The 24249-nt window shown below is 59.9% G+C and overlaps 11 protein-coding genes across 12 annotated transcripts; 4 read left to right on the top strand and 7 right to left on the bottom strand.

Moving 5' to 3' along the window:
* Positions 1 to 444: 444 nt before the first annotated feature.
* Positions 445 to 909, top strand: SDRG_09174 (hypothetical protein; the record flags this gene model as incomplete). The annotated part of the gene is made up of 1 exon (XM_008615091.1): positions 445 to 909. One exon carries the CDS (start codon positions 445 to 447, stop codon positions 907 to 909), a length of 465 nt encoding a protein of 154 aa, XP_008613313.1.
* A 134-nt stretch (positions 910 to 1043) lies between these two features.
* Positions 1044 to 2764, bottom strand: SDRG_09173 (hypothetical protein). Its single transcript, XM_008615090.1, has 7 exons — positions 2657 to 2764; positions 2487 to 2608; positions 2353 to 2444; positions 2155 to 2310; positions 1957 to 2106; positions 1497 to 1908; positions 1044 to 1444 (listed from the first exon to the last, which is right to left on the bottom strand). The coding sequence occupies exons 1-7, from the start codon at positions 2676 to 2678 to the stop codon at positions 1115 to 1117; spliced, it is 1284 nt and encodes a 427-aa protein (XP_008613312.1). The 5' UTR covers positions 2679 to 2764; the 3' UTR covers positions 1044 to 1114.
* A 611-nt stretch (positions 2765 to 3375) lies between these two features.
* SDRG_09172 (hypothetical protein) lies at positions 3376 to 6148 on the top strand. The gene is made up of 11 exons (XM_008615089.1): positions 3376 to 3578; positions 3626 to 4096; positions 4142 to 4284; positions 4332 to 4449; positions 4497 to 4605; positions 4657 to 4729; positions 4768 to 4875; positions 4917 to 5042; positions 5099 to 5194; positions 5239 to 5633; positions 5679 to 6148. The coding sequence occupies exons 1-11, from the start codon at positions 3425 to 3427 to the stop codon at positions 5869 to 5871; spliced, it is 1986 nt and encodes a 661-aa protein (XP_008613311.1). The 5' UTR covers positions 3376 to 3424; the 3' UTR covers positions 5872 to 6148.
* A 135-nt stretch (positions 6149 to 6283) lies between these two features.
* On the top strand, positions 6284 to 6627 carry SDRG_09171 (hypothetical protein; the record flags this gene model as incomplete). Its single annotated transcript, XM_008615088.1, has 2 exons — positions 6284 to 6403; positions 6448 to 6627. The coding sequence occupies 2 exons, from the start codon at positions 6284 to 6286 to the stop codon at positions 6625 to 6627; spliced, it is 300 nt and encodes a 99-aa protein (XP_008613310.1).
* A 39-nt stretch (positions 6628 to 6666) lies between these two features.
* SDRG_09170 (hypothetical protein) lies at positions 6667 to 10205 on the bottom strand (the record flags this gene model as incomplete). The annotated part of the gene is made up of 4 exons (XM_008615087.1): positions 6667 to 8341; positions 8393 to 8658; positions 8705 to 8836; positions 8886 to 10205. The coding sequence occupies 4 exons, from the start codon at positions 10203 to 10205 to the stop codon at positions 6667 to 6669; spliced, it is 3393 nt and encodes a 1130-aa protein (XP_008613309.1).
* Positions 10206 to 10370: 165 nt separating this feature from the next.
* On the bottom strand, positions 10371 to 12349 carry SDRG_09169 (hypothetical protein). Its single transcript, XM_008615086.1, has 5 exons — positions 12037 to 12349; positions 11666 to 11979; positions 11527 to 11619; positions 11190 to 11466; positions 10371 to 11136 (listed from the first exon to the last, which is right to left on the bottom strand). The coding sequence occupies exons 1-5, from the start codon at positions 12322 to 12324 to the stop codon at positions 10975 to 10977; spliced, it is 1134 nt and encodes a 377-aa protein (XP_008613308.1). The 5' UTR covers positions 12325 to 12349; the 3' UTR covers positions 10371 to 10974.
* A 16-nt stretch (positions 12350 to 12365) lies between these two features.
* Positions 12366 to 13668, bottom strand: SDRG_09168 (hypothetical protein). The gene has a single exon (XM_008615085.1). The coding sequence runs from the start codon at positions 13534 to 13536 to the stop codon at positions 12436 to 12438; it is 1101 nt and encodes a 366-aa protein (XP_008613307.1). The 5' UTR covers positions 13537 to 13668; the 3' UTR covers positions 12366 to 12435.
* Positions 13669 to 15428: 1760 nt separating this feature from the next.
* SDRG_09167 (hypothetical protein) lies at positions 15429 to 17438 on the bottom strand. Its single transcript, XM_008615084.1, has 5 exons — positions 16999 to 17438; positions 16853 to 16949; positions 16317 to 16799; positions 15853 to 16274; positions 15429 to 15809 (listed from the first exon to the last, which is right to left on the bottom strand). Exons 1-5 carry the CDS (start codon positions 17392 to 17394, stop codon positions 15513 to 15515), a joined length of 1695 nt encoding a protein of 564 aa, XP_008613306.1. The 5' UTR covers positions 17395 to 17438; the 3' UTR covers positions 15429 to 15512.
* Positions 17439 to 17543: 105 nt separating this feature from the next.
* On the top strand, positions 17544 to 20126 carry SDRG_09166 (translation factor GUF1 like, mitochondrial; the record flags this gene model as incomplete). The annotated part of the gene is made up of 15 exons (XM_008615083.1): positions 17544 to 17604; positions 17657 to 17769; positions 17825 to 18014; positions 18060 to 18275; positions 18326 to 18384; positions 18432 to 18584; positions 18629 to 18708; positions 18756 to 18790; positions 18834 to 18916; positions 18968 to 19219; positions 19274 to 19423; positions 19469 to 19598; positions 19643 to 19755; positions 19797 to 19892; positions 19935 to 20126. 15 exons carry the CDS (start codon positions 17544 to 17546, stop codon positions 20124 to 20126), a joined length of 1923 nt encoding a protein of 640 aa, XP_008613305.1.
* SDRG_09165 (HAD-superfamily subfamily IIA hydrolase) lies at positions 19987 to 21370 on the bottom strand. The gene is made up of 5 exons (XM_008615082.1): positions 21029 to 21370; positions 20891 to 20986; positions 20690 to 20839; positions 20377 to 20637; positions 19987 to 20333 (listed from the first exon to the last, which is right to left on the bottom strand). The coding sequence occupies exons 1-5, from the start codon at positions 21335 to 21337 to the stop codon at positions 20169 to 20171; spliced, it is 981 nt and encodes a 326-aa protein (XP_008613304.1). The 5' UTR covers positions 21338 to 21370; the 3' UTR covers positions 19987 to 20168.
* A 189-nt stretch (positions 21371 to 21559) lies between these two features.
* On the bottom strand, positions 21560 to 24195 carry SDRG_09164. 2 transcript variants are annotated; one of them, XM_008615080.1, is made up of 10 exons: positions 23505 to 24195; positions 23392 to 23454; positions 23231 to 23347; positions 23064 to 23180; positions 22942 to 23017; positions 22793 to 22893; positions 22611 to 22742; positions 22192 to 22569; positions 21943 to 22143; positions 21560 to 21897 (listed from the first exon to the last, which is right to left on the bottom strand). In XM_008615080.1, the coding sequence occupies exons 1-10, from the start codon at positions 24174 to 24176 to the stop codon at positions 21604 to 21606; spliced, it is 2151 nt and encodes a 716-aa protein (XP_008613302.1). In that variant the 5' UTR covers positions 24177 to 24195; the 3' UTR covers positions 21560 to 21603. The 2 variants fall into 2 exon arrangements, with proteins under 2 accessions (XP_008613302.1, XP_008613303.1); XM_008615081.1 differs by having other exon boundaries at positions 22620 to 22742.
* Positions 24196 to 24249: the final 54 nt, after the last annotated feature.

Below are 24249 nucleotides of genomic sequence, written 5' to 3'. Positions count from 1 at the left end.
ATGCCTCCATAAACTGTAGCACCAAAATATACCACTGTCGCCTTGGCTATGAGTCGACACCATGGCTCGACCCTCCACAGTTGACGATTCGCTTCCTCTTTGTCTCTCTCTCCTCGACGCTACGACACGAATGCTTGATAGAGAAAAAGACTCTGCCATCGGCGACGACGATCGAGCGCGTCGCGATCGTCCATCACGGCCGCCAACAAAATTTCATCCGCAGGACGTACGACAATGACACGTGACAAGATAGTATTCCGCGTCTGCCAAGCACGAAAGGGCAGTGGATACTCTGCGGTGGCGACTGCTGGCCGCGTGGCTGTTGTGTTTGCAAGTCGATTGGATTGCTGATGATCAGGTCGAACCAGGTCTCTCTGTCACTCGCACGTCCCACGGCTAATTGGTCTGCTACCGGTTGTACCTGCCACTTGACGAAAGTAAGACATGGGCGCCCACCACCACACGGCGCAGCTCGGCCCAGCGTACCGGTCCAACAGCGCGGGCGACGGCCCGGAAAAGACGCGCGACCGCAAGCACTGGTTCCCGCGCTTCAAGTCGACGCTCGCGGGCAGCTTCCGCGCGACGCGCATGTTTGCGTGCTGCGAGTGCGCGTTCGGCAGCAGCGACGGCCCCCACCGCTACAAGGCGTCGGACGGCACGCACTGCCTTTGTGGCAAGGACGAGTGGCCGCTCGCCAAGGCCGTGGAAGTCCACGAGTACAATCGACGTCTCGCGCTCTGCGCTGCCCACGACGGCAAGCGCTACGAAGACATTGTGGCGGCCGGCGACGACGGCGCGCTCTCGCCACTGCCATTTTACGAGAGCAGCATCCTCATTCCGGACGACGCGCTGAGCGATTATTTAAGCGAGTTTCTCGACGATGCCAGCAGTATGGACGAACACGAGTAGTAACATCGACGACCCGAAATTTGTACTCTCGACCCGCCATCGGCACACGGGGCGAGCGAGCGAGGTGGTTGGAGGCCGGAACCGACGTGGCGCTGCTCGTCCAAGGACATTCGATCGATCGAGGAGACGCCACGGGCATATATAAGTGGCCTCTGTTGCTCTTTGAAATACAAGCACGACTAGCAATTATCTAATGGATTCGTTATTACTTGGACCGCGTCACGACGAGCTGCGCGAGCTTGACGAGGGCGTCCCGCGCCGGCGACGGCGGGTACTGCATGATGGCGAGGATTGCGAGCTCGGCCTGGATGATGGCGAGGTCCTTGCTCTTCTGCAGCCCGACGCTCTTCTCGACGAGGTCCGCCGCGAGTTCAATGTCCCCGGCCTTGCTAAACTTGCGCGCGACGAGCTCCTTGAGCACCGGAAACTCCTCCTGCGCGAAGAGGACGGGCGCGGTCGCCAGGCCCGCCTTGAGATCGGCGAGCATCGGCTTGCCCGTGTTCTCGCCCTTGTAGTCCAAGACGTCGTCAATGAGCTACGGCACCCGTCGTCAGTCATGAGACTCGAAGCCTGCACAATGAACCTACCTGGAAGGCAAGGCCGAGGTGGCGACCGTACGCAAAGCCGAGTTCGCACACGTCGGCCGAGTGCTCGCCGAGAATGAGCGCCGCGCGGCAGCTGTTGGCCATGAGCGACCCGGTCTTGTAGTAGTTCTTCCGGAGGTAGTACTCGAACGGCGAGATCGAGCCGTTCTTGTCGGCGTGCCGCATCTGCATGACTTCGCCCTTGACGAGGTGCTCGATGGCGGTCGACATGAGCTCAACAGCCTCCAAGCTCCGGAGCCGCGCGAGGCAGATCGACGAGCGCGCAAGCAGAAAGTCGCCCGCGAGGATCGAGAGTTTTGAGCCAAACACCTTGTTGACCGACTTCATGCCGCGGCGCGTGTCGGCTTCATCGATCACGTCGTCATGGAGCAAGCTCGCCGTGTGGATCATCTCCCTAGGTGGGTAAATATGAGATATGAGAGGCCATGTCGGTCGGGCGTACGTGACTTCAGCAAGGCGCTGCTGCGATGCAGCAATGTACTCGAGCGACTTGTCGGTCGACAGCGGGTCCCGCGCGGCTTCGGCGGCTTGCGCCAAGAGCAGGATCATGGTCGGGCGGATCTTTTTGCCACCGTCGTTCTCAAAAAAGTACCTACGCACATCGAATGAGGACGCAAGCATGGGTATGCGCATGTAGTACTTGGCCACGGCTTCGAGCACCGGGTGGTCCGAGCCAAGGATCGTCTTGATGCTTTCCGAGACCGACACGATGTTGTCCTTGATGAGCTCAAACGGGTCGGCATCCACGGGCGTGTTGATGTACACGCAGTCGGTCACGGCGTCGCCGTTCTGAAGCCTATGTTGCATGAGGCAAGTGCGACCATGCTGCACTCCGTACCGGTCGAAATCCTGCGTCAAGTTGAACGACCGGTGCGCGGTCGCGGCCGTAAAGCCCGGCGATGGGTCCAAAATCGACATGGTCGGCTCGTCCTAAGAAGCGTGGGCGAATGAATTGCATGGCCATGCACGTACCACGGCCGCCGCACCCAGCCACAAGCTCGTGTTGCTCTCAATGTCGACGTTGCTCTGGAGCGAGCCGACAACGCGCTTCATGGCGCTGGCCTGGAGCGAGCTGAAGCGACGGAGCGAGGTCCCTACATGCAGCCATGAGCGCGGTGATGCCATGCCCATGCGCCTAGTACCGGTGCGCAGGAAGCGTTGCATGCTGGACGGGCGGGACGACGGAAGCCTTCGATATGGGGGTCGTGACCTCAACGACCGCGTAAAATCAATGGCCGATAACAACGGCAGACGATCAAAAGTGAAGCCGTCAACATCTTATTGGCCAATCAGGAACGCGAATCGCGCAATACGCGTCGTGGATTGGCCAAATGTGGGTTGTATGGTGTGCCCACGCAGGGGGCCATCATCAGGGACGAGGATAAAAACACCCAATCTTCAACCTGCGCTTCAAGTGCAATTTGGGCGCGGTTGTGTCTCTGCGAGCGTGCTTGGCCCGCCACATGCACATTGGACAACACTAGTAATGCAATAATTCGCTCAGTCGAGTGCGATGAGAGTCTACCAGAGAAGGGCACTTGGACTGTTGCAACCGTCGTCGCGTCTGTCTCAGTGCACGCACCGGTCCAGCTACCAGTCCACAGACCGTGAGGTCCACAAGAAGTGACCATACCGTAGGTGTATGCTCTCACGCAAAGTTGTGTCACTCAGCATTGACCATTTTGTGCCACGTGCACGATGGGCGGATGTGAACTGCGTCCAGTTTTGTCGCGACGGTGTCGCTCCTCTCACCCGCGGCGCCGGCGACGTTCGCAAGGAGTTGGGTGTTTTGGGCGCGCCACGTTGACGCAAAATGATTGGCTGAAATCCTGAACAAATCGACAGGAATTTGGCCAATCGACGCGCGTGGCAATCCCACCAGAAACCCGATTCGAAGGAAGCAGCGACGGATGCCCCGCCGCCTCGACGTCCTGTGGCCGGAGCGCAATGCGGTCGTCGACTACGAGAGCCCAGCGTACCTCTTGGGCTGGCATCTTCAGAGTAACCTCGTCTGCGTTGCGGCCATCGTGCCCGTGTCCCGCTATGCGCTGCCCGTGCTGCAAAGTACGTGCGAATCTTTGGGCGGCGTCGCGCTCACCGCTCACTTCTAGGCGAGGTCGACAAGTGGTCAGCCGACCTCCAGCGCCGCAGTAAGACCGAGGCTGCGTATGCAGTGACGCCCAAGCCCGCGCTCATGGTGCTCGGCGAAGTGCGCCCTGCCGCCATGGCCGACGAGACGACCACGTCGGACGCGACTTCTTCGTTGCGCCAGCGCGGCAAGTCCAGTGGCGCCAAGCCACTGCACCTCAAGAGTCTGTGGCTCAGCGTTGTCTGGGACGGCAACAAGACACCGGTCCTCAACGTTGTCCATGAGCACGGACAGGTTGTCGCGTGCGAGCTCTGCCACGTCATTCTGTACGACGCATCGTTTCCGTGCCGGTTCCGCCACTTTGTCATCAAGAAGCGCCAACGACAGAGCGATGACGAGTCGATGGACACGCCGTTCCAGCATGCCATCGCGCAGCTCAACGATGCGCACTTGGTGCAGGAGCGCTTCCTCGGCCTCGCGCCCCGCTCGTCCTGTACAGCAACAACTGATCCATTCTCTCACAAGTTTCGTGTATTAGACGTCGGTCGCTTCAAAGCGCTCGTGCTCTGGCCGTTCCTCCTCTTCTTTGTGCTCTGTCGGCCGCTTCTCAATGCGATTGCTTGGGTGCTCAACACGCCTGTGCCGCAGCGGTTTCCGGTCGTCAAAGGTCGCTCCATCAAGGTACATATCGTTCTACGCTGCGGCCGTCCTGCAGTGTAATATCCTAGTCGTTCTCGCTCTTTTTCCGGCTCTTGAGCCGCCGCGTGATCCTCCTCGCCAACATCACCGAGCAGTGCATCAAGTTCAACCACATGCAGCACTCGGTGCACCCGTTCCATCCTTTGGGTAATGGATGTTTCTCACCTTAGTCGATTCTTATTGCGTGCTGATAGACAACCGATACGCCGAGTTTGTGAGCGACCTCTTCCTGCTCGTGCTCGACTTTATTGCGGGCTACTACTACGGGCATCTCGTGCCGCTAGCGATATCGTATTTCCAGTCGTACGCCCCGTGGTTTGCAAGGTTGATAGATTGAAACTGTTTGCACCTTAGGTCCTGCAGCGGCCACTTTAATGTGCTCAAGTCCCAAGTCACGTGGCTCATCGACTCGCCCGCGGGTTTCAAGGTACTACGTTTTTTGTATCGAAATCTCAAGTTGCGTAGATCAACGTGGCCCTGGCTTCGATCCTCGGCAAGGGCGTCCACCTCATGGTCGACGTCGCGCAATATGCGATCGAGTCGGTGACACCGTTCATGTCGACGCTGCTTCAGGTGTGCTAGTTCGCGTTGCGTGGACTCTAGACGAAGCGTAGGTTGCTGCGTTTGCAAGCTTGTTTGGCTTGACGGTCCAGCTGGGCCTTCTCTACGACACGATCGAGTACCTCACGCTGCAGACGTACTACTTGTACCTCTACTTTTCCAAGCTGCACCGCGTCCAGGTACCCTTTTCCATTTTTTCAGATATTTTTGGACAATTTTGGACAATTTTGTCTAGTTTGACTTGCTCTCGTCGCTATGGAAACTCTTTCTCGGAAAAAAGAAGAACGTTCTGCGCAACCGCGTCGATTCGTGCGAGTACGACGTCAACCAGGTACGAGAGCCGCTCGCTCGGACTTGATACAATGTTGATACTAGCTTTTGATTGGCACGCTTCTCTTTACGATCCTCTTCTTCGTCGTCGCGACCAACTCGGTCTTTTACCTCTACTTTTGCCTCGCGCGCTTTGTCGTGCTGTGCCTCCAGACGTGCGTGTGGTGCCCAATCGTCTTCTGCCACGTCGTCCCGCTCTACTCGATCAGTCTCTGGCTCGAAGACGCCTTCCACTTCCCCATGGACGTCTACCTCCAGCCGCTCTCGCACGCCCGCGCGCTCTCGATCTCGTTTCCGAATGTGCACACCAAAGACTGCTTTGTCGGCGACGACTTTGACGCGACCGATGCGAGCCGCAAGGGCAGCGACACCAAGCCCATCAGCACCGCCGTCTTCACCTTGCACCCGCTCGCCTACTCGTTCGGCGCGCTCTTTACGCGGTACGTCACGTTGTCGGACGCTCGTTGCATATCAAATGAGAGTAGGTGCAGCGCGTACGTGGGTGCGCTCGGGTCGCACTACACGGTGGCCAAGTTTCTGCGGTGCTTCTTCCTCGGCGAGTACATTCCAGCGCTGCCGTTCGTCAAGACGCCGCTGTGCCACCTTCCGTTTCCGCCATCCACAGCGTTCATGTCGACGAAAGAACTATGGGACGGTCTGCGTGCATGTCAGTGGTAGGACCCATTGCCACGCTCCGTGCGTCCATAAGACCAACGCAGTATTGTCAAGCGATGTTCCGAAAGCTCGAGTCTTCGCTGCGCTTAGCCCACACCAAACTACGTGGCACTCGGAGAGGCGTGCAATTGAAACGCAACCAGCAAATCACAACTGCTACCTCTTCTTCTGCGCAATGTGGGGAGCGCACCACGTCCTCCAAGTATATGGGCCTACGCTTCGACTAGAGCACTCGGCGGACGCAAAGGTAGCAACTAAGACCGACTGACGAGCACTGGACAAAAGATACCAGCGCATTCATTGGCGGAAAAGCCACGTTGCTAGTCGAGGATTGGTGCGATTTTTGAAATCTACGCCAATCATCGCGTCGTATCTTGGATCTTGGCGAAAGGACACACAACTCGATTCGGTCAGCATGAGCGGCAAGTCCAACGACAAGTTCAACAAGACGGTCGTGTTTGCCGAAGACATGACGGACGTGATGCTCGAGAAGGTCATTGCGACGGCCAAAGACGCCTTCCAGCTCCAAGTCACGGTAGGCTCACCTCGCCTCCGCCCACGACATAAACGGCTCTGTAGTCGGGCAAGACGTTCTCGACCGTCGCCGACATGGTGCGGCGCAACATGGAAAAGGAGTACGGACGCGGCTGGAACTGCGTCGTGGGCCTCTCCTTTGGCGCGTACGTCACGCACGAAATCAAGACGTACGTCTACTTTAGCGTCGTCTCGGGCGTCTCGGTGCTCGTCTGGAAGGCGTAAACTTAGTCGCATCATGTATATATATATATTGCAAGCGTCTTAGACCCAGAGCATTTGGCGCATCTTGGTGGAGAGGCTCACCTTGATCTTGACGTTGCACTCGTCACTGTCCTCGTCCTCGTCCTCGTCGTGCGTGTCGGCGCGCGGCGACAAGATTTCCTTTTGGTTGATGAGCTTCCCGCAGGCCGCAAGCTCGATGAGCATGTCGGTGGCTTCGTGCCGGTCGACAACGACCACGTCGATCGCGTCGCCGTGCTCTTCGTGCGTCGGCATGGACGCAAAGCGCGAGGCCCAGCCCGCCTCGCCGTCGTCGCCGACCACGTTGACCACGATGCGCAAGATCTTGATGCGCTTGAGCTTGGTGCAAATGTGCGCGAGCGACCGCACGACGCGGAAGTTGAGCACGTCCGAGCTCATCATGACGACAACAACGTCGAGCGGCTCGTGGATCTTGAGCGCCTCCTTCAGCTGCGCGTTCATCTCGACCGCGTCTTCGGCGTCCTGCATGGCCATGCAAAAGCTAAACGGCTCCCACCCGCAGTTCTTCATGCGGCGCTTGGCCGAGTTGACGACCACGAGGCGCTTGTCGTCGCCAATGATGAGCGACCGGAGCCCGTCGACCTTGCCGTTCTCCTTTTGGCGGCAGTCGCCGACGTAGCGCAGCACCATGCGCAGCAAGGGCGGCCCGAGCAGCTGGTTGAAGATAACGACCGAGACGATCATGGTCGCAAAGTAGCTGCCCCAGCCCGGGTACAAGAGCTGGATCTTCTTGGCGAGACCGAGCGTGACGCCGGCCTGCGTTATGTACCCCATCCACGACACCTTGTTGTGCATCGGGTTCTCCTTGGCGATCGTGCCACCGACGTACGCCCCGAGAAAGATAGCAACTATGCGCGTGATGCACAGCACGAGCGAAACCGCGAGCGCCTTGACGAGCATATCGAGCTCAAGCGACGCGCCCGTGAGCGTAAAGAAGCCGACGTAGACAAAGTCGGCCATGTTCTTGAGCAGGAGCGAGAGCTCTTCGCGGTTCGAGGTCGGGTTCCAGTTGTACAAGGTGGCGCCGGCCACCATGCAGCACATGAGCGGTTCGAGCCACGGACGGCAGAGGTGCCCGAGCACGAAGAGGGAAAAGCCAAAGAGCAGAATCACCGCTTGCTTGCAGAGCCGCAGCAAAATGTACAGACGGCTCTTCCGGCGCACGCGCGGCGTCCGCCACAGCACCACGTACGAGATGACCTTGGCCGCGACGACGCCGACGCCGATCGAGATGGCCATTTCACCGATCAGCTCAAACACGCTCGCGGACGAGACGCTCTTGTTGGAGAGGAACGCTTCCGTGATCATGTTGTTGACGTTGAAGAGCACGATGACGACCACGTCGCAGAGCACCGTGACCGAGAAAAGGAACGTGGTAAAGTGGCCTTGGGACCCGGTCTCTTCAATGACGGCGAGCGCCGACGACGGCGACCGCGCAATCATCATGCAGCCGGCGAGCATCGAGATGGCGTAGCGCTCGGTCGACGTCGTGCTCTGCAGGAACACGAGGTGGTTGGCGAGCACAATGATGGTGAGCGTCCCGACAATGTACTCAAAAAACGTGAGCCAGATCGTGACGCACATGATGCTCTTGAGCTTCCGGCGCATCTCAGACCAGTGCAACTTGGCGCCGGCCGCCAACCCAATGTACGCGAGCGACACTTCGTCGACAAACCTACGACGGCATCAGCACGCTGCGACAATATCTAGTAGAGCGAGAGCGTACCGCATCTGGAGGGTCTCGTTGGCCGTGATCAAGCCGAGGACGTACGGGCCAGCGACAATGCCGGTGGCGAGGTACCCCGTGATGCGCGGGAGGCCCACAAAGGGAAAGAAGTTTGCGATCGTATGGGACGCGATCGCGACAATGATAAACGAAAGCAGCGCGAGGCGGTCCGGGAGGTACGCGGCAAAGTCCTTTGTCGGGTCAAACTCGTACGGCTTGAGCTCGCGGGCAAAGAGCGTGTTGCCGTCCGTAAATGCGTCGACGACCTACGCATCGTCAGCAACGACCGAGCGTAAAGAGGTCGGCACGGACCACGACGTTGCCGCCTGCGTCTTGGAGGGCGCAGTTGATCGGGAGTTTGCCGGGCTTCCACATCGAGTCTTCCTTCCCCAGCACATAGGTCAGTAGATACGTGTCGAGGCCTGACCGCGTAAAGCTCTTGGCCTACAGCCGATAGAAATAACGATGGGGCGCGCGTGGTGCAAGCACGTACGACGGTCGCGTTGTTGATTTCGCAGTCGTCCTTGTGCACAGTGAGGGCCGTCGTTTCGTGGCTGGTGCGAATTTGCACTTCGATGACGCTGTCGACGTGGGCCGGGTCGTCGGACGAGAAGAGCAGCGTCGTGGCCGAGATCGTTGGCCGGTTGGCGTCGATCGAAAAGTCGAGCTTTGGGTCGGCCGTAAAGACGTACGTGTTGCCGGCATCGTTGGCGACGCGGCACTCGAGCGGCAGTGTGCCGTTGATCGGGATGTCACGGTCGCCGGCGTTGACGAGGTACTTGGCCATGTACAGCCCGCCGTGCGCGTCCGACGTCTCCGAGAGCTCAATGCCGCCAACGCCGTTGACAGTGCAGTTGCCAAAGTAGCCGCTCGTGCGGTTGGCCGCCTGGAGCGAAATTGTCACGAGCGACCCAATCTTGGCGGGCACTTCGGACGAAAAGACCATAAAGATGCTCTCGAGGATCGGAAGTGTCCCGTCGACGAGCACGCCGTGGCTGGTGACGACACCGCGTGCGCTCGCAACGTTGCCCGCGTCGTCCGTGACGTTGCACTGGTACGACATGCCACCGGCTAGCACGAAGGGATCACCCTTGGCAACGACGTACGAGCCCTTGGAGGCGCGAATGTCGATCGTATGGCCGATGGGCTGCAAATTGCACTTGCCCGCCACGTCATGGTTGGACTTGGTCACGAGGGAGAACGCGACAGTTTGGTCAATGCCAATAGCTGGCGCTGGCGTTGGCGCCGGCGTTGCTGCGGCATCGTCGCTGGGCGTCGCAACGGGCGCGGATGTGGGCGCAGCCTTGGGGACGACAATCTCGACGGCGTCGACCTCGGGCGGGTACGCATAGATGGCCATCGGTACCGTGTCGTCGACCGTAGCGATTGGCGTCGACACGCCCTTCGCCATCACTTTGCATTGAATGCGCGTCATGCCGGGCTCCGAGTCGGGGTCGCCGAGCTGCACCGTGTAGCCGACGTGCAGCTTCCACGACGACGCCGCGTCAAGCGCCAGCGTCGTGTTGGGCAACGGAATCTGGTTCAGCGTGCACGACGACGTGAGGTTCGTCGGCGCCGCGTCACGCGGCAGGTCCACGGGCACGGCAAAGGCGAGGCGCATGTCGACACCGCAATAGTTGTTGGTCGGCGTCACCTGGTTCTTCTGGAGCGGCGTGCACGAGAGCGCGAGGTCCTTGTCCAGCAGCGTGGCCGTGGCCGGCGGCAGCGCCAGCGCCAGCAAGAGGAGCCATCGGCCCATGCGTCGTCGTCGTCTCCGGGCCACGGGGCGGGACGAGGTATGTTGGTCCGCCATTCTCGTCTCGGAACCGGGATGCTGGGTACAACGGCCAGCACCTGCACCAGAATATTTTAATCGTATTTCTTTTCCTATTTTTTAAATGCGGTTCCATTGCACTCGCATTTTGTATACCCAGTAGCGTTTACGCATTGTATTATCGACAACAGCTAAAAAAAGATCCAGACCGCGTCCGTGGAATTTTACGGGATCGAGCATTTATCCATTTCGTCTCAAATGATAGAAAATGTATCAAGTGTGTCTCAAGACCGTGACGTGGCAGCCAAATAAGGTCGCGCCGAGAGTCGTGCAGTTGTGCGAGAAGATCGTGGGTGCATTCGAACGACAGACATGCGGCGTAGCATCTCGCAGCCCATCTTCCACTGGTGCATGCGCATGTTCGATGCGTTGCTGCTATCGCAGCATTTGGCTGACGCCAGGCACTGCCCACTCGCCGGCTGGATCCATGATACCATGTACCGTCCATGGACATGTTCGTGTGGGCTCGCCAAAAGCAAGCTTGCTTCGTCGTCCGTGGCACCCACGATGAGGAGGTTGGCTTGGGAAACGACCGGCACCTGCGTGGTGGTATTACGCTAGGGCGGGGGATGGCCATCTGATGGGTCGCGCGCCGCTCGCGCAGCCACATGGGGACGGCGGAGGTGGAGGCGTGGTCTCGAAGGGGCTTCCTTAGCGAGAAAGATACTTGCCCGGGGAAAGCTCCGCCGCCCGCCTTTGCATATGGTGCGTGGCACCGACGGTCGCGCAGATGCCACGCCCATCTGTGTCAGCGGCCTGTCGCCTTGGCCACAAACGCATGAATCTTACGCCGCGCGTCGACGTGGGCGGCGTGGTGCCGCTGCATCGCCGACGACGTCACGGCGCCGTATGTGGCCGCAAAGGTCTGGAGCACGTCGTTGTCGGCAAGCAGATCCACGTGCGGGTGCGCCTAGAAGGACCGCCTGAGTGCTCCATCGCGCACGCGCATCATCATCGTCGTACGAGGTAGCCCGCGACCTTGTCGGTGCGGCGGTGGTGCTGGGCGTACGCGGCCCGCACGCGGCGAACGTCGAGGAGAAGGCGTGGCCGGCGCGGCCCGACGCCGTTGGTTCCCGCGATGCGCTGGCGCACGGCGGTCGCCCGGCGTTGGTCGCAGTGTCGGCGCGCACGGACGCGGCGCCAGTTGCGCTGGATGAGGCCAGCGCAGCAGTGCCACACTTCCCGCAGTCGCCCGAGCTCGCACAGGTAGATGCGGAGAACGTGTCGGAGCTGCATCCCGCTATCCCACAAGACATGGCATTACAGCGAGGCTGCGCGACAGACACGATGACAGCGTTACCGCCAACGTGCTTGGATCCGCGCTGCCATGCGATGCTGCATCGCCCATATGCGGTGGACCAAAAGGAGAACGTTGCCTTCGAAGCGGCGCAACCTACACGCATGGCGTAAGATCGCATACGGTCGCATACACACGTCACGTCATGGCCGGCCCCGCACGTCGCACGTATGCACGGTAGTCGGCTTGGACGAGCGCAAGGTCCGCCGTGTCAGTAAACCAAAACACGCGCGCCGTCGCGGCCGACGCCTCGCGCAAGAGCGTTCCGAGCAGCGTCGGGTGCGTCCACGCGATGAGCCACACGCCCGATTGGATCCTCGTGCGCTGCCGCGTCTGCATGCCCCGCACGCGCCGCTGCAGCAGCGTCGCCGCGCGGCGCTCGAGAGCGTCACGCGCGGCTTTGGCGCGGCGCCGGCGGCCCGCTTCCAGTCGTGCGAGGCCGCCGCGGACGATGCGCTACAAAGACACGCCACTGCTCGTCCTGCAAGATGGCGAACTAGGGCCATGACGCACCTGCAGCGTCAAGCCGGCCGCGGCACGAATGTGCTGGGCGTGGTGAAAGGCGGCGGCTTCGGACGCGAGGGCCGGCGCGTGGTTGGTCGCGCCAACGTGCAAGGCCAGCGTGCGCCCACAGCCCACGCACTCGGGGAGGACCTCCCGTCCGAGGCCGAGGCCGCGTCGCCCAAGGGTCGTGGCCGGCCCGAGGCGGTACGCGTTGACAACGTTGAGCGCGTTGCACTGCGCGCAGGTGAGGTACGGACTGAGGTAGACGCCACGCGGGCGCGCCGCCACGTGTTTCATGGACAACCAAAATAGCCATCCCGAGGCGGGAAACGCCACGATGAGTCTCCAAGGCATATATAAGGCGATGTGTATATCGGGATATCTACTACGTAAAGGGCTAAAGCTAATCTATACAAGGCCGCTGACTTCGTCGAGGTTGACGTCCTCCTTGAGCATGTCGTACTGCGCCTGGTCGTCCTCCATCGGGATGAGGACGCACTCGAGGCACTCGGGGTTGCCTTGCGGGTCCAATAATAACGTCAGCGACAAGCTGCTCGTGGCGCGGCCGTTCGCGACAGCGTTCTGGACGACAGTTCGCACCGTCTTGCGCGAGTCGACAGCGTTGTGCACGAGGCTGCGCGCGCGGCCGAGGTCGGCGCTGAGGCAGCCGAGCAGCACCTCCTTGTTCTTGAGCGCATCTTCGCTGTAGCCCGTGGCTTCCCGGAACGTCCGGTTCGCCCGCACGACTTGGAGGTCGAGCGTCATAAGGAGCGTCGGCGTGCTCGAGTTTTCAAAGTACCGGTCGAACGGCGCGTCTGTCTTGTGGCCGCCGCCCGTCGAGTGCAGCATGCGCTCGGCGTGGTCGGCCTTTTGCTTGGCAATGACGAGGTCGTTGCGCAGCATCGAGATGTAGTGCACCGTGTTGTCAAGGATCGACTGCTTGTTCTTCTTGCACGAGACGCCCGCGTCGTCGAGCGACTTTTTGAGCTGGTGGATGGTCTCGTTGAGCTTGAACATGCGCTTCTTCTCCTTCTGGTTGAGCTCTTCGCGCGACCGCTTCTGGCCGTTGATCGACTTGTTGTCGTCCATGTCGTCGTGATCGTTGTGCATCGAGCCGTTCATGTTGTTGACGTTGGAAAAGTCGGTCGACACGTGCAGCATCGGCGCGTTCATTTGCTGGTAAAAGCCATGCTGCGGATGGCCATTGTTCAACACGAGCGGCTCATGATCAAACTCGCCATTGTGGTGGCCCATGTGCGCGGGCGCGTGGTGGGCATGGCTCGGCGGGCCTTGGTGGTGGGCCGGCGTGTGGTGCGGCGGCGCATGGTGCGACGGCGCGTGGTGCGCGGCGTGGTGCGGCGGCGCGTGGTGCGACGGCGGGCCCTGGTGGTGCGCCATCATTTGGCCAAAGTCGCCCGGGTGGCCCTTGTCCATGTACATGCGGCCCTGGTGGTGGTGCTGCGCCTGCATCATGTGGTTGGGCGAGTAGCTGTAGTCGTTGCGGTTCATGGTCGATGGCGGCAAGGGCGGGAGTAGCGGCGGCGGAGGAGCTTCTTAAACACTTGGGCGAACAGCTGCTAAAGTACCGTGTAGTACGTGCTGCGGCTTTCTCCGCAAGTGTGCGTCGTTGAGCCAAATGGAAAATGAAAGCCATATGAACGCCAGCTGGCATTCGGGCCCTGCTATATACAAACGCCAAGTCACTTTCGCTATATTGGATGTTTGTATGCCAATGTGACTCACGCTTTTTACTTGGTGTTTGTATACCCGATAAGATCTGGTGGCCATTTTGATACCCATCTGGTGCGCCGCGTGTGTTTTTATTACTAAAGTTTTTGCTGCATACAAATGTAGAGAGATGTATGTGCAATTCAATTGACCATAAAAAAAGACGGCTGCCGTTGCCGCCTGTCGACGCCATCGCGCGAAGTTCGAAGGGACCGAGGGCGAGCATACTGCGCTGCCGCGTACCATCGAGGACGACGACGAAGAAGGAAAGGATACGCGGTTGGTAGTGGAGTGGGAGAGGCTGGCGTCGGTGCTGCCGTCACGGACGCCGCGAAGCCGCTCTGCGTCACCGTCCAGTGGGGTCACTGACCACAACATGTCGCACATGTCCCAGTACTATCGTTTTAACGCGAGGTGATTTTTCTATTTTTTAATTCATGCCCAAACACTCTTCGTTTGTATGCTTGCTCGGGCAAGGCGCGTAGGTACCTTACCTACACAGTACTGTACTACGCTGGGATGTGTTGCCAACCGGCCGATTCAGTGGTCCGCAAAGCAGAGGGGTTTGCAATCGTGTCGGCCACTCGTCACGGCGGTGCATTACATCGGCGCAGGTTGAAGACGAAGTTTCTCCTTGGCAACGAAGACGACCTCCCTTCCACACACACGTGTGTACGCGTTGCCACCACATGCGCCGCTCGTCTTCCTTATGAAACGGGCCGCCGTTCGGCTGACGTCATAGCACATATTGTCTATTGTGAAATGCTATGGCAGAGAGCGCATATTTGCTCTCCCAATCGCGGCCACGCAATGGTTGGGATAGGATAGTGGATCGGCTTCGCGCTCGTTCTCGACACCGAGCCGGGCCAGAAAAATCGCGCCGTTTCCGACGTTCGAGGAGAGGCCCCACGCCGACGCGCCGCGCCACATGGTTCTAAGCACGCCCTCAATCTGATCAATTAACATGCTGTGGCATGTATATAAACAGGACCCGTGGCCCTCGTCGCCCGCCCGCAGCTGACACAGCTGACACGGCAGGCCACGGCGCCTTACTACCCCATGGCAAGTAGTAGTACAGTGTACTCACTCGTGCTATTCGCTCCGTGCTCGAGCCCATCGAAGCGCACCGCGTACGCTCCTTGAGCTCGTTGTGGTGGGATGTTGCCAAGAGGCGGGGCGCCGCCCTTCTTTTTGGCCGGTCCCCCTCGTTGAAGAACGCGGGTTGTCCGGATGTACGTGTATCAGCATCCGGTTAATTTGAATTCGACGTTCGAAACGCTCGACATTTTCGCGCGCAAATCTTCGAGAATCCGTCGAAGATTTCGCCGCCGCTTGCGCATCACGCATCGTTCATATTTCAACGCGCAGCCTCCGATACGACGATATATGACCACACGCAAGCATGTGCAGCCCGACCGACCCGCTTCGACTTCCGGCCTATGAGCTGCCATCGCTCCACGAGCTGCTGGCGCGCCGCCCGCCACAGCACGTCGCGCCGCTGCGTCGCCATAACGTGTCCTTTGCATCTCCTTCGCTCCTTACTGCTCAGCTCGTCGCCCGTGCGACGCGCACGTCGTTGCACGCGTTGACACGCGGCCCGTGATCCTCTCTCCACTGCACATTGCACTTTCGGCGGATCGTCTTTGCGGATCTTCCATCAAAATAATCGCCCGTGGTCCTTGTACAAATAGCAGGCGCACACGCCTTTGTGTATTAATACATGCATTTATACCCATCGATCGCGTGCGGAAGGACATTTAGACAAGGCCCTTGGCCCGCGCGGCTTCAAACTCCGAGTAGTTGCCGCTAAAGTACGTGGCCTTGCCGCTGCCGTCGTACGACAGAATGTGCGTCGCGATGCGGTCGAGGAACCACCGATCGTGCGAAATGACGAGCGAGACGCCGTCAAAGTCGACGAGCGCCATCTCGAGCGACCGCAGCGTGTCGACATCCAGATCGTTGGTCGGTTCATCGAGCAAAATCACATTGTGACCGCCCAAGAGCATCTTGGCCAAGTGCACGCGGTTGCGCTCCCCGCCACTGAGTTGCGAGACCTGTGTCGTTGTCAGTTGCAACATCCCAGCGAGAGGTACGTACCTTCTTTTCCTGCATCGGGCCCTTGAGGTTGAACGACGCAATGTACGCGCGCGTGTTGATGCGCTCGCCGTTGACTTCAACAAACTCGTTGTCGCCCGAGATCTCTTCGTAGACCGTGTTGACGCCGCGGAGGTCGCCGCGCGACTGCGACACAAAGCCGAGCGACACGGTCTTGCCGAGCGTCACGTTGCCAGCATCCGGCTCGAGGTTGCCTGTGATGATGTTGAAGAGCGTACTCTTGCCCGCGCCATTGGGCCCGACAATCCCCACAATCGACTTGGGTTCGACCTCAAAGTTGACGTTGTCCAGCAGCACCTTGCCATCGAGAGTCTTGGAGACGTTGTTGATGGTCATGACCTTGTTGCCGAGGCGGGCGCCGCGCGGAATTAGAATCTGCCCTTCGTCCATCGTGTGGAAGCCACCTAAAGGACGATATAGCGCCGTTCTCAAAGGGGTAGGTCTACCGTCGCCCTTGAGCTCGTCGATCTGCTTCTGGCGCGCCTTGGAACCCTTCTTGTTGCCCTGGTGCGTCTGAACCCACTCGAGCTCCTGCGCCAGCTGCCGCGCGCGAATCGCTTCGCGGCGCTTGTCCATGTTGAGGCGGTTCTTCTTCTGCCCCAAGAAGTACGAGTAGTTGCCCTCGTAAACAAAGTAGGCGCCGCGCTCGAGCTCGAGGATCCAGCCCGCGACGTTGTCGAGGAAGTACCGGTCGTGCGTGATCGAGAGCACCGTGCCCTTGTAGTTCTTGAGATACGCCTCGAGCCACGCCACACTCTCAGCGTCCAAGTGGTTCGTCGGCTCGTCCAGAAGCAGAATGTCGGGTTTCTCCAAAAGGAGGCGGCAGAGCGCAACGCGGCGACGCTCGCCACCCGAGAGCACCGTCACGTCCGAGTCGCCCGCCGGCACACGCAGCGCCGCCATTGCACGCTCCACTTCGTACGTGAGATCTATTCGTTACGATGACGTCAGCACCAACTGCATTCGGGTAGCAGGCATGTACCCCAGCAGTCCAAAGCCTCGATCTGTTCTTGCAGCGCCGCTTGTTCGTCGAGGAGCTTATCAAAGTCAGCGTCCGGCTCGCCCATCGCCACCGAGACCTGCAAATTGGCATGAGCCTCGGGCGAGGATATTCTTGGGTGCTGCTACCTCGTCGAAGCGCGTGAGGAGCGCCGTCGTTTCCTTGATACCATCCATGACATTCTCAAAGACGTTCTTGGTCGGGTCGAGGTACGGCTCCTGCTGAAGGTAGCCGATGCGCAAGCCCGGCTTGCACCAGCGCTCGCCTTCAAACTCCTTGGTGACGCCCGCAAGCACCTTCATGAGCGACGACTTGCCCGTTCCGTTGCTGCCAAGGATGCCAATCTTGGCGCCGTTGAGAAAGCCGAGGTTGATGTTCTCAAAGAGCTTCTTGCCGTTGGGCAGCGTCACGCCGACCGACTTGACATGCGCGACAAAGTCGCCGGGGGTACCACCGCCAGCGTTGTTGGTCGCCGCAAACGTGCGGACAAGCGGCGTTCGCGTCAGCTGCAAGCGGCGCCACATGAGGACGATTCGACGTTCGGGTTCGACAATTAGGATGCCATCCAATCGGTCGCCGCGATGCCATTGGTGGAATCTTCGCGATACACGCTGTTTGATTGGTCCATTGATGGCTCGTCGCACGCGATTGGTCGCTAGAAAGGCAACTCGAGATGATGCTGCGCACCGCCCGTCGGGCGCTCCACGCCCGGCGCTTTAGCTCCACCGCCGCCGGTAGCGAGAGGTAGCATTAGCTAGCTGTCGGCTCATGCTGCACGGCGCGTAGACGACGTCACGCCCAAGACGCTCGGCAAGATCTTTGCCTCGCAGATGCACGAGCTCGAGGTCGAGAACACGCGCAACTTTAGCATCGTGGCCCACATCGACCACGGCAAGTCGGTGCGTCGTTCGTCCTCTTTACTGCATGTTGGGCTCTTACGGTGGTATCGACCAGACGCTTGCGGATCGGCTCCTCGAACTCAGCGGCAACATCACGACCAAAGAGCGCGAGTCGGCGCAGCACTTGGACAACCTCAAGGTCGAGCGGGAGCGCGGGATTACGGTCAAGGCGCAGACTGCCTCGATGCTCTATCGCTGCAAGAAGACGGGCAAGCAGTATCTTCTCAACCTCGTCGACACGCCAGGTCGCGACACGGCGTGACGAGCATGGCACCTCATTCGTCGCATAGGCCACGTGGATTTTAGCTACGAAGTAAGCCGGTCGCTCAGCGCGTGCGAAGGCGTCTTGCTGCTCGTGGATGCGTCCCAAGGCATCCAAGCCCAGACGCTGGCAACGTACCACGCGGCCAAGGACCTCGGGCTCCGCGTCGTGCCGATTCTCACCAAGATCGACATGCCGCACGCACAGCCCGAGGAAGGCATGTTGAGCCTCTCGGCGCTTCTGGGTAATATGTCTACTACCTCTTAGGATGGAACATTGATATGAAGACGCTAGATGTCGACCCCGAGTCGGTGCTGCTCACGTCCGCCAAGAGTGGTGTTGGTATCGACGAGGCAGGCCCTTCCCAAGACTTCTGCTTCTGCTAACGTGCTTGTGACAGGTGTTGCCGGCCGTCATCGAGTACCTTCCGCCGCCCATCGCGAACCGCAGCGCGCCGCTCAAGTGCCTCCTCGTGGACTCGTACTACGACGACTACCGCGGCATCGTCTGCCTCGTCAAGGTCGTCGACGGCTGCTTGGCACCGGGCGAGAAGGTCCGTGATTGTCTCACTCGGCGCCGTCGTGAGCATCGGCGTAGGTGACGAGCGCAGCGACCAAGACGTCGTACGATGTGCAGGAGGTTGGCGTTCTCTTGCCGCACCGCTTCCCGACCAAAGGGTGCGTCATCGACTTGACGTCTCATTGCACCTACCGTGTCGGCGTAGGCTCTACGCGGGCCAGGTCGGCTACATCATTGCTGGTATCCTACCTCTCTCTTTTCACTCGATGGACTCTGGCTGTAGGTATGAAGACGACGACCGAGGCGCGGGTCGGTGACACGTTTCACCATCCTGGCAAGCCCGTCGAAGCGCTGCCGGGGTTCCAGGTACATCGAATCTGCGGCTCAACTGTTCAAGCTCACCGCGTTCGCATTCAGGAAGCCAAAAGCATGGTGTTTGCCAGCATGTACCCGACGGACGAGTGCACGTTCGACGACCTCCGCACGGCCATGGGCAAGCTCACACTCAACGACGCGAGCGTGACGTCGCAGGTCGAGAACAGCGGCGCCCTCGGCATGGGCTACCGCTGCGGCTTTCTCGGGCTCTTGCACATGGAGGTCTTCCACCAGCGGCTCTCGGACGAGCAAAACATGCAAGTGCTCGTGACCGCCCCCATGGTGCCCTACACGGTACCCGCCCGCTTCGTGGCGAGGTAGATCCTCCCACTCGGCTCTTATGTGTAGGTCATTGATGCCGACGGCGAGCGCACCAAGGTCGAGACGCCCGGGGAGTTTCCCGAGTCGACCAAGTACTACCGCGTCGAAGAGCCGATGGTGGAAGCGTCGATCATCACGCCCGCCGAGTACGTCGGCGCTATCCTCATCTCGACCAACGTGCATCATCCGACTTGCCTGCTTGTGGTCTTATGCGTGGCGTAGGAACGCCGCGGCGAGCAAACCAACATGGTGTACCTTGACGACAGCCGCGTCGCGCTCACGTTCCGTCTCCCGTGGCAAGAGGTCGTGACCGACTTTTACAACGAGCTCAAGACCGTCACGTCGGGCTACGGTAATCTCTGGCGCGCGTCTGCTTGAACCCAAAATCGGGCGTAGCGTCGCTCAACTACCGCGAAATTGAGCCGCAGGAAGCCGACATTGTCAAGGTCGACGTGCTCATCAACGGCAAAATCCTCGACGCGCTTTCGTTCGTGTGCCACCGTTCCAAGGTCCTATCAACGATCTTTTCGAGGACTCAGGCTCCTCGTAGGCGACGGCGGCTGGCCGCGCGCTCTGCCTCAAGCTCAAGAACGTCATTGACCGGCAGCAGTATGAGATCAACATCCAGGCGACGCTTGGCGCCAAGGTCCGGACTCGATACAGGCGATATACCCATGCGGCGGTGTAGATCTTTGCCAAGGAGCGCATCCCGCCGTTCCGCAAGGACGTTTTGATCAAGTCGGGCAAGCAGGTCGGCGGCGGCGACATTACGCGCAAGCAAAAGCTGCTCAAGAAGCAAAAGGAGGGCAAGAAGCGCATGAAGACGGTCGGCAACGTGCAGCTCTCGCAGAACGCGTTCTGGTCCGTCCTCTCCAAGTAGCTCGTATCACAGTAGACTCGTCTTGATGATGATAAACAAAGCCTACGACTGCGCCATGAAATCCGACTCGATCCACGCCAGCGCTGCCGCCACGTCATCGACGACCGCGTCGCCCGGGTGCTGAGGGTGGTTGACACCCGGCGGCGCCGTGTACATGCCCGTGCGCGTCAGCACCGACTTCCAGTGGTCGCCCGCGGCATTGGCACCCTACGCCACGTCAAGATCGAGGCGGCGACGAGCGTTGGCGCACCTTGATGTCTGTAAACGGGTTGTCGCCGACCATGTAGATGCGATCGAGTGCGTCGGCGGCGGGGAGTTGCGACTGCAAAAGCGTCTCGGCGAACGCATACGACGTCTTCTCGGGCTTCCCAAAGAGCGTTTGGGTCAAGTGGTCGCCCGTCGTGCGCGTATAGAGGTCTTCGAGGACCGCGCGGAAGGCGCCAGCGCCAAAGCGCGGCAAGTGGTGCTCGCCAACGTACTGAAAGTCCGAGCACGCCGAGTACATGTTGACCTAATCACGCCATGGACATTTGCATCAAGCATCCTCGATGCAGTCACCGTACGTGCTGGTCGTCCGAGATAGTCCCAATCTGGCCTTCGTGCGACGTGAGCACATCCATGATGATCTGGAGCTCGCGGCCCCAGTAGATTGGATCCATGAGTACAAAGACAGCCTTGAACGCGGCTGCGTCGTACTTGCCGAGGTGCGGGACCTAGACCAAGTCGCGTCCAGTATGAGTGGCGCTTCGGTACTTCGGTAGTACCTTGGGCACGGCAATGTCCGGGTAGCTCGATGGAAAGTGCGAGTGGATGTCCGAGACCGTCACGACGTTGCGAAAGCCATAGTTGTTCATGACCTCCTACAAGAGGATGCTAAAGCGGCGGGCGACGATGCCGCTTACCTTGGTCGCATCGCACTTTTTGCCCACGGCAAGGATCATCTCATCGCGATAGGTGGGCACGAGCGAGCGCATCGGCGTGTGGGCGAGGCAGAGGCGCGACGCTTGAATCTCAAAGTCGAGGATCTCGGAGAGCTGCGCCGCCTTCTTCTCCTCGGTGACGCCGCCGCCGTTGGTCATGATCGCGAACGGCGTCTGCGAGTCGCGGAGCGACTGGAGCACGCGCGTCGCGCCTGGGATCGGCGTCTTGCCACGTAGAAGGACGCCATCGACGTCAAAGACGACGCCAAACCGCTTCGCCACTTGGTGCATCTTGGCCTTTGACGCAATTTTTGTGGACCGCCGATCTTTTGCGTGTCGTTTAACGCATGCGTTAAATGCGTTCAACACCCTGGCGCCACTTGCAGTTCAAGACTTCAACCCGCCTGGTCGACTGCAGATGGAGGAAGTTCCGACGCATCGCTGTCCATCGCTGTCAGTTGATCAGTGTATACTTGGTGCGAACTAGCGCGCCGCTCGTGGTCAGAGCATGGGTGTCGGCAAGCACACAGACAATATTGTGGTGGGTTAGAGAGCTCCTACTTGGGCTGGAACGTCTGCTTCTCAAAGAGGTTGAGCGTGACGGTGCTCACAAACGCGGGCGGCGAGTTGCAGTGGCTGAGGTACCCGAGGTACTTGGGATCGAGCGACGCGCAGAAGTCGGTTTCGAGCAGCGCCATGTTTTCGTCGTCGACGAGCCGAAACTTGATCTCATCGGCCTCGTTCTCGGCGTACATGGACCGGAGCGAGAGCTCGTTCTTCTTGAGGTCGATCTTGTAGCCTGTCACGCGGTACACCGCATCGCGGTACTTGTTGATTTGGTCCCGAAACACCTACATCATTGTCGTCTACCTGTCTTGCACGGCCCTCGGTACTACCTCCTTGAGGCGCTGGTTCAGCATACGCAGGCCCTCGACCGTCTCGTGCGGCGTTGTGATGCTGGCGGCGCTCGTCGGCGGCTTGGCGCGCGGCGTCTGGTGCGTCGCTTGCTGCAGCGTCTCCTTGAGCCGCTCGTTCTCCTCGCGAAGCGCCACAATGTCGGCTGGCTCGGGCGCCAGCGCATGGTGCGACGTCGGGTTCTACAATACATCAGCCCACGCCTCAATCACCTGTGACATCCAAAGTACCAGCATCATGTGGACGACCTTGGTTGTGCGCGGGTTGAATTCTCCGCGACCGAGACGCTTCTCAAAGAGCGCAAGGTCCGTCTCGAGCTTGACGATCGCTTTGGCGAGGCGAAGGTTCTCGGCCTTTTCGTCGCTGATGGACCGCTCGAGCGCGGTGATGCGGCCCTGCTGCTTTTCCATGAGCGCCGGCGACGCCATCGTGCGCTGCGCCTGCTGCAGCTCCGCGTTGACCGACTCCGAGCGCGCAAGGGCCTCCTTGAGCTGCTGCACGAGCTGCCGCGCCTCGGTCGTCTCGCCGGCCTCGTACGAGCTGAGGAGCGACGTCAGGTCGAGGTTTGTTTCGCGCATGCGGGTGCACACACGCGTCTCCTTGTCCATCTACGCGTCTCCTGCTAAGACCATAGTGCCTCCGTACGGACCTCGCGTACATGGTACTTGGCGTCCGTGAGCTCGGCCTCGAGCTGCGCGTGCTTGGCTTCCCATGTCAGCGCTTCGTTTGTCGCGGCCTCCAAGCGGCTGCTGAGCTTGGTCATTTGGAGCTCCAGTTGGCCCTACGAGGTCGCGTCAGCCATAGAATCCAGGCCTCGACGATCAGAGGTACGCGCTGGAGCAAGAGGGCCTCAAAGTCGCTTTGGCGTGCAACGAAGAGCTCACTCACGGCCTTGGTTGGGTGCGTCTCGACGAGGTGCGGATCAAGACCGTCTACAAGCAGAGTGTACGTAACACGACAAGCGACACGCAAATTCGCACTCGTTGGGTCGGTGAGGAGCGGCTCGAAGAGCTCCTTCCACTCGCGCTCGTTCTCGAGGAGTGCTTCGTACGCCACCTGATGCGAGTACGATAAGCGATGCGACAGGCTGCGCTAGGCTCACATGAATCTCGGTCTTCTCCGACGCGCGCTGCTCGCTCGCGTCCAACAAACGCTGTAGTGTCGTGAGCTGCTCGGTCAAGACTTCTTGGTTCTTGGCATGTACGCGCAGCACTTGCATCTTTACATGCGCCGGTGAGACGGAATGGTTCGACGCTGCGGTCCATGTACCTCGTCCCGGTCGCGCTTGCTGGCCTTCTCGAGGTCGGCGACCTTTTGGCGCAGCGCTCGGAGCTCGGCCGCGTCGTGGAGCGTCTGCTGGGCCTCTTCGAGTGCCTTTTGCGCATTCTACGTCCATGAGGTTCAGCCGCTGCAAGGCGTACATTCCGCACCGAAGCCAGGATCGTTTGCTCGTCGAGTTGCATCTGCAAAAGGCGGATTTCGGACGCCATGGCCTACGCGGTATACATGCATAGGTCCTATATGGTGGTGGGAAGGAGGGTACCGGCGATGACGACGATGCGTCGTGCTCGTCGTCGTCTTCGGCGCTGTCGTCTTCGTTGTCGAGCTTGCTGTTGGCTTCGTCCAGCTCGTCGCGCAGATTCTCAATGATCGTGTTGGCTTCGTGCGCTGTGTGGTTCCGCTCTGTCTCGAGCTCCTCGATGCGCTCCTTGCACACGACGATCTCGTCCGTGGCCGTCCGCAGCTGCTGCTCCAAGTCCGCACGCAGCTCTTGGTACGCTCGCTGAAGGTCCGTGCTTTCTTCGTTGAGGATATCGACCTTGCTGCGCATCTTTTCTTCTTCGTCCATGGTCATCTTGAGCTGGCGCTTGAGCTTGGCGATCTCGCTGTCCTTGGCGGCCATCGCAAGCTCGTGTTTGCTGTGCGTTTGCTCCTGGGCAATGCGCGCCGCTTCAAGCTCCTGCGTGAGAATGTCGATACGGCTCATGGCGGCGTTCTCGATGCTGGACCGCGGGCGCTTCGAGCCGCTGGTGAAGCTCGCTGGCGATGGCGTCAGCGTGATCTCGATGCCAGACTCCTGGACCGTGCCCCGGCTGCTGTCGACCAAGCCACTGCTAACCATGAGGTGCGACGGCGAATCGCTGCGCTCGATCGGCGAGATGTAGCGCGTGTTCTGCAGGAAGCCGTCGCGGGCAGGCGGCGGCGTCTCCTCCATCTCTGGTGCTGGAGCAGAAATCACACTATTTCTGTAGCTCTCCGGATTTACGGACGACTGGAAATTGTGTGAA

The sequence above is a fragment of the Saprolegnia diclina genome (genome assembly GCF_000281045.1).
Source record: "Saprolegnia diclina VS20 unplaced genomic scaffold supercont1.29, whole genome shotgun sequence".
In the NCBI taxonomy this organism is placed as follows: domain Eukaryota; phylum Oomycota; class Saprolegniomycetes; order Saprolegniales; family Saprolegniaceae; genus Saprolegnia; species Saprolegnia diclina.
The sequence above is the reverse complement of the archived record's forward strand: the minus strand, read 5'-3'. Positions and strand labels throughout refer to the sequence as shown.